We start from the raw sequence: 12910 nt of genomic DNA, 5'->3' as shown, positions 1-12910 counted from the left end.
TTTTCCCACCCAAACCCACTTCTCCTCTCCCTTCACTCTCTATCTCAATTGATAACACCCTCATCGTCCCTGTCTCATCTGCCCGCAACCTTGGTGTCATCTTCGACTCCTCCCTCTCCTTCTCTGCGCATATCCAGCAGATAGCCAAGACCTGTCGCTTCTTCCTCTATAACATTAGCAAAATTCGCCCCCTCCTCTCCGAGCACACCACTTGAACTCTCATCCACTCTCTCATTACCTCTCACCTTGACTACTGCAACCTACTCCTCACCGGCCTCCCACTTAGCCATCTATCCCCCCTTCAGTCCATCCAGAACTTGGCCGCACGTCTTATCTTCCGCCTCAACCGATATACTCATATCACCCCTCTCCTCAAGTCACTTCACTGGCTTCCGATCAGATACCGCATACAGTTCAAGCTTCTCCTACTCACCTACAAATGCACTCGATCTGCAGCCCCTCCTTATCTCTCTACTCTCATCTCCCCTTATGTCCCCACCCGTAACCTCTGCTCTCTTGACAAATCCCTCCTTTCAGTACCCTTCTCCACCACCGCCAACTCTAGGCTTCGCCCTTTCTGCCTCGCTTCACCCCATGCTTGGAACAAACTCCCTGAGCCCATACGCCGGGCCCCCTCCCTACCCATCTTCAAATCATTGCTCAAAGCCCACCTCTTCAATGTTGCCTTCGGCACCTAATCACTACACCTTTTCTCAGGAAATCTAAACTACCCCAACTTGACATTTCGTCCTTTAGATTGTAAGCTCTTCTGAGCAGGGACTGTCCTTATTTGTTATTTTGTACAGCGCTGCGTAACCCTAGTAGCGCTCTAGAAATGTTAAGTAGTAGTAGTAGTAGATACTTCCAGCTCACAGGAAGTATCTTCGATTTTGGCTGGGAACACAGCATTTTCATTACCGTGTACTGCCTTTTGGCCTGGCGTCTGCACCCAGAGTATTTACCAAATGCTTGCTGTAGTCGCAGCGTCGCTACGCAGTCTGGGAGTGCATGTGTTTCCTTATCTCTATGATTGGCTGGTGAAGAGCACCTCGAATGAGGGTGCTCTGGAGTCCATGCGAATGACTAATCGGGTGCTAGAGCTACTGGGGTTTGTCATAAATTATCCCAAGTCCCATCTCACCCCGTCCAAAAATTGGAATTCATTGGAGCCCTGTTGAACACTCAGACAGCTTAAGCTTATCTTCCTGAGACAAGGGTTGACAACCTTCTGTCCCTGGTGTCCATGATTCGATCGTCTCAGCAGGTCACGGCTCGGCAGATGTTGAGACTTCTGGGGCACATGGCCTCCACAGTTCATGTCACGCCCATGGCACGTCTACATATGAGATCAGCTCAATGGATCCTAGCTTCCCAGTGGTTTCAAGCTGCGGGGGATCTAGAGGATGTAATCCAACTGTCCACCGATTTTCAGAATTCTCTTCAGTAGTGGATGATTCGATCCAATTTGACCATGGGACAACCATTCCAAGTTCCTCAGCCATGAAAAGTTCTGACGACGGATGCATCTCTCCTGGGGTGGGGAGCTCATGTAGATGGGCTCCACACTCAGGGAGCCTGGCCTTTTTAGGAAAAAGGTCTGCAGATCAACCTCCTGGAATTAAGAGCGATCCTGAACACTCTAAAGGCTTTCAGAGATCGGCTGTGCAATCAAGTAATTTTAATTCAGGCAGACAATTAGGTTACCATGTATTACACCAACAAGCAGGTGGGCACCGTATCTCACCCTCTGTGTCAAGAAGCCATTCAGATGTGGCTTTGGGCTCGCCGTCACAGCATGTTTCTCCAAGACACTTAATTGGCAGGAGTAAACAGTCTGGCCGGCAGGTTGAGCAAGATAATGCAACCTCACAAGTGGTCACTGAACATGGGCGTAGTCCGCAAGATCTTCTGAGCGTGGGGCACCGCCTCGGTGGATCTTTTTGCCACTCAGATCAATCACAAGGTCCCTCAGTTCTGTTCCAGACTTCAGGCCCACGACAGACTAGCGTCAGATGCCTTTCTTCTACATTGGGGGACAGGCCTTCTGTATGCGTATCCTCCCTTACCTCTAGTAGGGAAGACTGCTGAAACTCAAGCAAGACTGCTGAACCATGATCCTGATTGCACCCTTCTGGTCGCATCAGATTTGGTTCCCTCTTCTTCTGGAATTGTCCTCCGAAGAACAAGGGAGATTGGACTTTTTTCCAACCCTCATCACTCAGAACGAGGGGTCGCTTCTACATCCCAACCTGTTCACCTTAGTGCGATTAATGCTTATCATCGCCGTGTAGAGGGTAAACCTATCTCTGGACAGCCTTTAGTTGTTCGCTTCATGAGAGGTTTGCTTTTGTCAAAGCCCCCTGACAAACCTCCACCAGTGTCATGGGATCTGAGCATTGTTCTCACCCAGCTGATGAACGCTCCTTTTGAGCCACTGAATTCCTGCCATCTGAAGTACTTGACCTGGAAAGTCATTTTCTTAGTGGCTGTTACTTCAGCTCGTAGAGTCAGTGAGCTTTAGGCCTTGGTAGTGCATGGCACCTTATATCAAGTTTCATCACAACAGAGTAGTCCTCTGCATGCATCCTAAGTTCCTGCCAAAGTTGGTGTCGGAGTTCCATCTGAACCAGTCAATTGTCTTGCCAACATTATTTCCCCGTCCTCATATCTGCCCTGGTGAAAGCAGTTTGCACACCTTGGACTGCAAGAGAGTATTGGCCTTTTACGTGGAGTGGACGAAGCCCTTCAGACAGTCCACCCAGTTGTTTGTTTCTTTTGATCCCAACAGGAGGGGAGTCGCCATTGGAAAACGCACAATCTCCAATTGGCTAGCAGATTGCATTTCCTTCACTTACGCCCAAGCTGGGCTGACTCTGGAGGGCCATGTCACGGCTCACAATGTTAGAGCCTTGGCTGCGTCAGTGGCTCACTTAGTCAGCCTTCATTGAAGAGATTTGCAAGGCTGCAACGTGGTCATCTGTCCACACATTCACATCTCACTACTGCCTTCAGTAGGATAGCCGACGCGACAGTCAGTTTGAGCAGTCGGTGCTGCAGAATCTGTTCGGGGTTTAGAATCCAACTCCACCCCCCCCCCAGACCCATTTTTGTTCTGTTCCAGGCCTGCACTCTCAGTTAGTTGTTTATGGTTTCAGGTCAATCTATGTTATGTCCTCCCCGTTGCGAGGCTCAATTGACCAATGTTCATTGTTTTGAGTGAGCCTGGTTGCTAGGGATACCCCACATGTGAGAAGAAGCAGCCTGCTTGTCCTCGGAGAAAGCGAAGATACATACTTTTAGCAGGTATTCTGCGAGGACAGCAGGCTGATTTTTCTCACAAACCCGCCCACCTCCCCTTTGGAGTTGTTTATTTGCTTTTTGATTAAACTGAGCGGGAACGCTCACGCAACGGGCTGGAAGTTGCCCGCGCATGCGCGGTTTGTGCGCCAGAAGGCTCTGGGAAATCTTTTTTATTTTTGCTGTGAAAAAATTTGCCGTTTCCTGGGCCGTCGTGGACGCCGACTCACATGTGAGAACAATCAGCCTGCTGTCCTCGCAGAATACCTGCTAAAGATATGTATCTTCGCTTTATCTGACCATAGAATTGAGAGCCGTTTAATATCAGAGGTTAAAAGAAATGGGAATAGGAGTTGATACACTGCCTTTCTGTGGTTTTTGGAACTATATACAGGTACTTATTTGTACCTGGGGTAATGGAGGGTTAAGTGACTTGCCCAGAGTCACAAGGAGCTGCAGTGGGACTCAAACCCAGTTCCCCAGGATCAAAGTCTGCTGTGCTAACCACTAGGCTACTCCTCCACTCCAAATCATTGTCTAAGTTTAAGTTTAGATCACCTGTTAAAACAATTCTAGCAAATACAGAGGCGTAATAAGAAATTAAATGAAATAAAACCTGTTGAATGCTAGTCTATAATCCTGGGGAATGATAAATATCAATTTAGATGCCTTTGTTAACTGAAAAACTGCTGACTGTATTTAAGAAATTTAGATTCAACAAGTTTTAAATTAAAAAAATGGTCTTAGAAATAGTTAATCCTCCTCCTTTCTTACTAGTTTGACTTTAATGAAGGAGACTAAAGGACAGATTTGTGAAACGATAGCACTTTCCAACTCATTTAGCCAAGTCTCAGTTACAAAATCATGGACTTGCAACGACTTATTATTCAAGGAAGGAGCTGGTGGGGTATCATCGGATTGAACATAATTTCAATCATATGGAAAGGTTATTTGTACATTTCTTAACAGATGCATTCTTAGATCTTGGTAATGGTTTCAATCGCCCGATTGGAGGATTGAAGCGCATCCAGTAAATATTGAGTTCTAGGAACATAATTGAACTGTTTCTGTTATAACTGATCACTGTTGGAATCAAATAAACTACATTATTTACATTATTATTGAACCCCCCCCCCCCCAACTAACAGAAAAATGAAAACCCAGAACCACTGCATGATCAGCAGAACTCAGATTCCTAAAGTACAAAAAAGGTGTACACTGTAAGCTGTATGAGAATTAAAAATAGATACAAGTCCTAAAACAACAAGAAAAGAAAGTACCTCACTACTACTACTTCTGCTACTTATTTCAGTAAATCGAGCTCTCAGTCTGTAAGCCATCTGGGGACCAGGAAATACCTACTGTACCTGAATGTAATTTGCCAGTTAGAATTCTTGAATCCTAATGAATGGGTCCTTCTCTGTCAGAATCGTCTGACATTTGGCCACTGATTTGAAATGTAGTACTATGCGTCAGTCGGCATCTGCTCCCCAGTTCAAGAAATTGCTAAAAGCCTGGCTATTTTCTAGTGCATTTTGTCTTATAGGCGGTTTCTGAGTTTTTAGAGTTTGTGATTTGTAAGATTGTGTATGGTTTGTGTTTTGTTTTAATGAGCATTTTATTGTTCGTTACCTAGATGTTTGGATAGGTGGGTTATAAATCTATTAAATAAATAAATACTCTTGCAGTTTCTAGAGGAGGTAAAATGGATGTGTCTGGGCATGGTAATGTTTATCATTTCTCTCTGTGAAGTTAGCGAGGGAGAGGGCCAAGAAGTTTGTAGAGGTTGATTCTGTAGTTGTCTTGTTTTTATTCTCATTAATCTTTAGAATATGAAGCTTTTGCTGTAACTCAACTTAACCTGATGTCTGTAGCAAGCAGTAATTTTTAAAGGGAAAAAATGTAGGTACTTTGTCTTGCTTTTGTAACAGGGTGACTATGTGCTTTTTACTCTTACTTTCTCAGTGGCCCAGAAGGTGGTAGCTGTAAGGAAAAAGCAGCAACTGTCCATTGGTCCCTGCAAATCATTGCCTAATTCTCCCAGTCACTCATCTGTCTCGGCTGCCTCCATCCCCTCGGTGCACATTAATCAGGTGAGAAAGTGATTACATCTCTGTGTTCAGCCTCTTCACTCTTCCTTCCTTCTCTCAATAGTACATATAGTAGATGACGGCAGAAAAAGACCTGCTTCCAGTGACCTTTCTCACTTTGTTTGTCTTTTGGGATTTTTAGGCTGCGAATGGAGGAGGTGTGTTCAGTGATTATTCTTCCTCTGTCCCCTCTACACCAAGTATCAGCCAGAGAGAGCTTAGGATTGAGACCATCGCAGCCTCCAGCACTCCCACGCCCATCCGCAAGCAGTCCAAACGTCGCTCTAACATCTTCACAGTAAGTATCCCATTCCTTTGCCATCCATATGCCACAGGAGATAGCTGATTGGATGCCAAAATATTTGATTACAAAAGAAAAGGAGTTGGACTAACTATATCCCATATATGCTCAGTGTGGCAAAACTAATAATACTGTTCAAAAGCATATATTCAGCTATTATACAAAAATGCGAATGACGAACGTGTACAAAATGCTGAGTACCGAAGCAAAATGAATGTTCATTTTGGCTCAGAAAAAGGCTTTAAAACAATGAGGAGTCATTGTGGCAGATTAAGTGCCTATGTTAGCTTTTTGGACCCCAAGTTTATGGAATGTGTAGTCTACCTCCTTTTCATTGCTGCTTTGGTAGGAGTTGAAGGAAAACCTCTCATCTACACATTGTGTTCTTTCACTCCCTTCGCATCACGAGTGTGTCCCCGTACATCATATACATCATCTTGATCATCTTGTTGCTTCTCATATTCATGAGAGAGCACCTTTAAATCTTGTGCTTCATCCTTACAGCGCTCACATGTCATTTATTTGTTAAAAATATTTATAGATTACCTTTCAAATATACAAGCATTGCCCAAAGAAGTGTACATTATGCATTATCCCCTAAAAGATTTTCTGTGCTGATCACAAACAGTATAAAACACGTTTCTTTAACAATTCTCCATAATACAATACTACATAAAATAAAACGAAGACCCCCTAGTTTTAACAGAAACCTACAAATTGTGTATACAATTTTTCAAACCACCAAGTCTTCAAACTTTGATGAAGAGACCCATGAGCAGATACTTTCTGTAAGCTCTGTAGCAAATCATTCCAAAGCCAGACGCCTAATTTCTCTCCCATGAACTTTTTAAATTAATTTTGGAGAATACCGACAAAGCCTACATACCTCTGTAGAAGCAAAACTTTGATCCAAAATATATGACAGCGCCTAGATTTACACACCCTTTGCTATCAATAACTTGAACTAGATTCATGCCTGTATAGGTAATCAGTGCATCTGGATCAAGTATGGTGTTGCCCTGTCCCATCTCCTACCCCAGCTACATACGTAGACTCTGAATTCTCCATTATTTGTACCTTAGATGGTGTATTAGAAGGATTACTATTATTGATGCCACATTACAGTAGTCCAGCCCTGAATCACCTGTTGCAACTGGTGCACTGTCAACCCCCTCCCCCATTTAGCTGCTGAATCAATCTGTTTGCAGAATGCATTCTTCAAGGAACCATAACATCCAACACCTAAACTGAAAATCATAAAGGAACTTTAATGCTTGCATTTTAGGCACAGCCGATGGCAAAACATTCCTTTTATCCCAATCCAGAGCATTTTAGCATTTTATCCAGGTTTACCATTCACTAGAGAAACACAACTCCAAAACCCCGTGTCAATGAAATGACTTTAACTACTACTACTACGTAACATTTCTGTAGCGCTACTAGACGTATGCAGCGCTGTACACTGAACATGTAACAGACGGTCCCTGCTCAACAGAGCTTACAATCTAATCAAGACAGACAAACAGGACAAATAAGGGAATTACTTGTGCTGGATACTGAACAAGTGAATAGAAGTTAGGTGGGCTTTTAGGCTAGATTTGAAGATGGCCAGAGCTGATTCAGGAAGTCTATTCCAGGCATATGGTGCAGTAAAATAAAAGGAATAGAGTCTGGAGTTAGCAGTGGAGGAGAAGGGTGCAGATAAAAGAGATTTCCTTGATAAGTGGAGTTCCCGGGAAGGAGTGGAGAGGTACTGAGGAGCTGCAGAGTGAATGTACTTGTAAGTCAATAAGAGTATTTGAACAGTATGCGGAAATGGATAGGGAGCCAATGAAGTGACTTGAGAGGGCTGATATGAGTGTACGACACTGTTGGAACACAGGTTGTGCAGCAGAATTTTGAACAGATTGAAGGGGAGAGAAATGGCTTAGTGAGAGACCTGTGAGAAGCACGTTGCAGTAGTCCAAATGAGAGGTGATATGAATGTGCATAATCAGCAAGATACCATCTGCATACAATTGTAGGAAGCCATCAGATCCTTCAACGTGTTCCTTAACATAGTCATAAAAACATTTTAATAAACGTAGAGATGTCAGGAAGCCTTGTGGCAGTCCACGCTTCATATGCCGAGCTGTAGATAATTCCCCCTGCACGAACACTTGCAGTGTTTTAGATGAAAATCCTGCAAATCATTGAAGAGCCCCTTGTGACACCCTAAATAGTCCCAGCTTCACCAACAACTCCTCAGAACTTAATCCAGTACGTGGCCATAGCAAAATCCTGCTATATAAATGAAGAGTGGCCAACGTGATTAGAGGCAGGACCAGATCGACCCTGCTGCCGGGCAAATCAAGAGCCAGCACTGTTCATTTGCGGGGGTCAGGGCGGTGTCAAGTTTTGGCCGCGTCCTGCATCGGCGAAGGGATGCTGCAGGGAGTGAAAGCGGCAGAGCAGGGAGCGGACCGGCGTGGATCAGCTGTTCGGCTGGGGCAGCGGGCAGGCCAAAAAGAAAGAGGCAAGCTCGGGAAAGCGACAGAGAATCGGTGTATGCCTTGGGGGGGGGGGGGGAAGAGAATTGCTGGGTGGCTGCAGGGGGGGCAGGGGGCAGAGGAGAATCGCTGGGTGCCTGGAGGAGGGGCAGGGGACAGAGGAGAATCGTTGGGTGGCTGGGGGGGGGCAGGGGAGAGAGGAGACTCGCTGGGTGGCTGGAGAGGGGGGCAGGGGAGAGAGGAGACTCGCTGAGTGGCTGGAGGGGGGGCAGGGCAGAGAGGAGAATCCCTGAGTGGCTACGGGGGGAGTGGGCAGGGGACAGAGAATTGCTGGGTGCCTGGAGGGGGGGCAGGGGAGAGAGGAGAATCCCTGAGTGGCTACGGGGGGAGGGGGCAGGGGACAGAGAATTGCTGGGTGCCTGGAGGGGGGGCAGGGGAGAGAGGAGAATCACTAGGTGGCTGGAGGGGGGCAGGGGAGAGAGGAGACTCGCTGGGTGGCTGGAGAGGGGGGCAGGGGAGAGAGGGGAATCGCTGTGTGGCTGGAGAGGAGGGCAGGGGATAGGAGAATCGCTGGGTGGCTATATGGGGGGCAGGGGACAGAGGAGAATCGCTGGGTGCCTGGAGGGGGAGCAGGGGAGACAGAACAATCGCTGAGTGGCTGGGGGGGCAGGGAACAGAGGAGACAGTCTCACTCTCTCTCTCTCTCTCTCACACACACACACACACTCGCACATTCACTCTCTTTCACAAAGACTTTCTCTGTCTCTCTCTTACACTCACACATATACACAATCTCTCTCTGTCTCTCTCTGAACTCACTCACTCTCTTGCACACAGACGCACACACACACACTTTCTGTGTCTCTCTCACACACATATACACACTCACTTGCTGTTTCTCACTCTCAACTCACTCTCACACAGATGCACACACACACATTTTCTCTGTCTCTCTCACACACACACACACACACACATTTTCTCTGTCTCTCTCTCTCTCTCACACACACACACACACACACACACACACACACACAAACACACACATATACACAATCTCTCTCTGAACTCACTCTCACAATCTCTATCTTTCACACAGACGCACACACACACACTTTCTCTGTCTTTCTCACACACTCACACGCACACACACACGTTCTCTGTCTCTCTCTCACACACACACTCACTCTCACACACACACATACACACTCTCATTCTCTCTATCTTTACATTTCAGAAATAAAACATATTGCCCGTTTGGCTATTTCATTACATTGCGCACAACAGAAATGTCGCCTGATATATATATATATATCTATATATATATCTATCTATATATATATCAGGCGACATTTCTGTTGTGCGCAATGTAACCTTTTTAAATCCATATATGCTAACTGCTGTTACCACATCTGGCAATGAATTCCAGAGCTTAACTATTTGTTAAGTGAAAAAGTATTTCCTCCTATTTGTTTTAAAAGTATTTCCATGTAAATTCATTGAGTGTCCTCTAGATTTTGTACTTCTGAAAATTAATTCACTTTCACCCGTTCTACACCACTCATACCCTTCACCCTGTTGTTTGGCATCATCAGAAAGCATCCCTGTATCCCTGGCACCCTTTGTCCATCACGTCCTTCACTCTGATATCCATTGCATTCAGACAGTGTTACAGGTCGTCCCTATATCTCAACCACTTCAATTGACAGTGTTATCAAATGAAAATGTCACCATGTCATGCTCACATTTTCCCAAACCGGACTAAGCTGCTATTTCTCACTCTGCTGTTATCCATGTGGCTGTTCTTTCCTTCTCATCTTGACCTTGCTGTGTGTGTGTCATTGTACTTGCTCTTTCTCCAAAGATAAGCATCCTAAATCACCACAATGATGGGTCACATGAACTTTTGCTTGTTGGCTGATAAAGCTGATCCTGAGCTTAAGGACTTGCATAGGCTTTTGTTGGCTGGAGCTTTCACGAATTTAGATGCATTGTGAACACTGCAGCTCTTGAAAATGATTTTGTTTTTTCCTCTGTGTTTAGCCATAAAAACTGGGTTACTCCTAGGTAATAATTTCTTCTTTCTGATATTCCTATTGAGGGTAACAGTGCTTTTTCCTCCCGTAATATAAGCAAATGCAAAGTGATGCATATGGGAAAGAGGAACCCGTACTAGAGCTACGTAATGCAAGGTTCCACATTAGGAGTCACCGACCAGGAAAGGGATCTAGGCATCATTGTTGATGATATGCTGAAACCCTCTGCTCAGTGTGTGGTATCAGCTAAGAAAGCAAATGGAATGTTGGGTATTATTAGGAAAGGAATGGAAAGCAAAAATGAGGACATTATAATGCCTTTGTATAGTGCCATGGTGCGACCGCACCTCGAATATTATATTCAATTCTGGTCACTGCATCTCAAAAAAGATATAGTGGAATTAGAAAAGGTACAGAGAAGGGCGATGAAAATGATAAAGGGGATTGGAATACTTCCCTGTGAGGAAAGGCTAAAATGGCTAGGGCTGTTCAGCTTGGAGAAAAGACAACTGAGGTGAGATATGATAGAGGTCTATAAAATAATGAGTGGAGTGGAACGGGTAGGCGTGAATCGCTTTTTTACTTTTTCCAAAAATACTAGCACTAGGGGGCACGCAATGAAGCTTCAAAGTAGTAAATTTAAAACAAATTGGAGAAAATATTTCTTCACTCAACTTGTAATTAAACTCTGGAATTTGTTGCCAGAGAATGTATTAAAAAGCAGTTAGCTTAGCAGGGTTTAAAAAAGGTTTGGATGGCTTCCTAAAGGAAAAGTCCATAGACCATTATTAAAGTGGACTTGGGGAAAATCCACTGCTTATTTCTAGGATAAGAAGCATAAAATGTATTGTACTGTTTTGTGATCTTGCCAGGTACTTGTTACCTGGATTGGCCGCTATTGGAAACAGGTTGTCTGGCTTGATGGACCTTCGGTCTGTCCCAGTATGGCAGTGGTTATGTTCTTACGACCACAGTATAGGGGAGTGACCTAATTAAGGATAAGGAGCTTCACTAAAGGAAATTATGTCAAATGGTATAAGCTATAACGTGAACAAATCCAAGTCTTCCTAATGGAAGTCCAAAAAAGAAAGCTTCAAACTTAATAATGATATTAGTTAGTTATTTTTTTAAATCAAGGAATGTTCTTAACTGATCGGGAACACAGGATACATGTTTAATCCCTAGATATTTAATCACATATTTATTAAAGTATACAAGCAGAAAAAGCACTCCCAGTTGAATGGCAGGCGTTTTACTGAGATCTGGCCCTCATTGACTGTGTATTTGACTGGCATATTTTTGTTCCCTGTGCCATCTTGGAGTCTGTGTAGCTTGAGTTCTTCCTCCTGACACGGCTTCTCTGCAAAATAAGCGGCACTTTGGTTGGAGCTTTGGGATTGGTCTTGAGAGATGAATTTTGAACCCTTGGGAGCTCCCGGAAGTTGTTGGACACATTATTCTACTTGGAAGATAAATGCACCTTTTTGACAACTTAAGTGCTGTTGTGAATTTTTGAACTTTCTGGAACCTTTTTCTCTCTATGCATGTAAACCCTGTGTTGACTTTTTGACTGTTGTATGATATTGTCAGGCGCTGTTTTTTTTTGGAGTAAATGGTTTTTCTCCTGTTAGTAGTTTTTTATGGCTCCTCTTTTTTTCACTTGAAACCTATGTAGGGAATAAGCTTGTTAGCTAAATTAGGTCTTTGTACCTTTCCCTGGAGTATCTTGAAGTTTCATTCATTTAAATTTGATTATTTGATAGTCATACAGGTTCACTGAATTAAGTTACAGCAAACGGATTTCAGATTGTAAGATTAGTTTTTGAGGTTCGCTTTCTCTTTTTTTCTATATTAATTAAACATACGCATACATTGGACTAAAAGAGGGTCTTGGCATTCTATCTGGAGTGGAGTAAAGCCCATGGACATCCACTCGGCTTTTTGTTTATTTTGATCCCAACAGGATGGAGTTGGCAATTGGTAACTGCACATTCTCCGAGGACAAGTAGACTGTATCCTTCTCACGAGTGGGTCGACAATCCGCGTCAGCCCTGGAACTGGCATAATGCATAGCAAAAAAGAAAAGGTTTTGCTAGAGCCTTCTGGCGTGTGTGCCGTGCCGCACTGCACATGTGTGGAGTGCTTTTCCACCCATCATGTGACCTTTCTCAGTTTGTTTTTTTCTGTGTGAGGAGCAGCGGTACTTTCTGTGGCTTCTCTACTGCCCGTGAAAGAGCCTTCCTTGTTTTTGTCAGTGCCTTTCGGCTATTTTTTTGCCATTTGCCTTAATTATCCTTTTGTATAAAAAAAATAGTACCCTTATTTTTCTTTAGTGTTATTGGCCGGCGTTTTAAGTTTCCTTTATTTTTTCATTACGGGCTGTACTTAGGCTTGCTCGGCCAGGGTATCCCCTATTTTTGTGCCTTTATTTTTCACAGGCACAATTGAGCCTTTTGATTTCGCTGTGGCCGTCTTCCTTCCATGTCATCGAAGACTCTCAGTAGCTTCAAGCATTGTACTCGGTGCAACCGGACCATCTCGAGGACTGATTCATTCTTGGTGTATCCAGTGCTCTGGACCTGACCATAGCCCGGCAAATTGCATCTTTTGTCTTCATATGCGGAAAAGGATGCAAATTTTCCGAGAAGCTCAGAGAGAGAAACTTTTTGGAGCTCAGTCCATTCCTTCGGCGTCTTC

The 12910-nt window shown here is 44.3% G+C and overlaps 1 protein-coding gene across 1 annotated transcript in view; it reads left to right on the top strand.

Moving 5' to 3' along the window:
• LOC115461843 (arf-GAP with GTPase, ANK repeat and PH domain-containing protein 3-like) overlaps positions 1-12910 on the top strand; it is a 726817-nt gene that overhangs the window by 151775 nt on the left and 562132 nt on the right. The window contains exons 7-8 of the mRNA XM_030191903.1: positions 5263-5390; positions 5530-5685. Coding sequence (XP_030047763.1) covers positions 5263-5390; positions 5530-5685 — 284 coding nt within the window. The remainder of the gene's footprint in view (positions 1-5262; positions 5391-5529; positions 5686-12910) is intronic.

This window comes from Microcaecilia unicolor, chromosome 1 (assembly GCF_901765095.1).
Source record: "Microcaecilia unicolor chromosome 1, aMicUni1.1, whole genome shotgun sequence".
Taxonomy (NCBI): Eukaryota; Metazoa; Chordata; class Amphibia; order Gymnophiona; family Siphonopidae; genus Microcaecilia; species Microcaecilia unicolor.
Note: the sequence above shows the minus strand (reverse complement) of the source record. Positions and strands in the feature narration are given on the sequence as shown.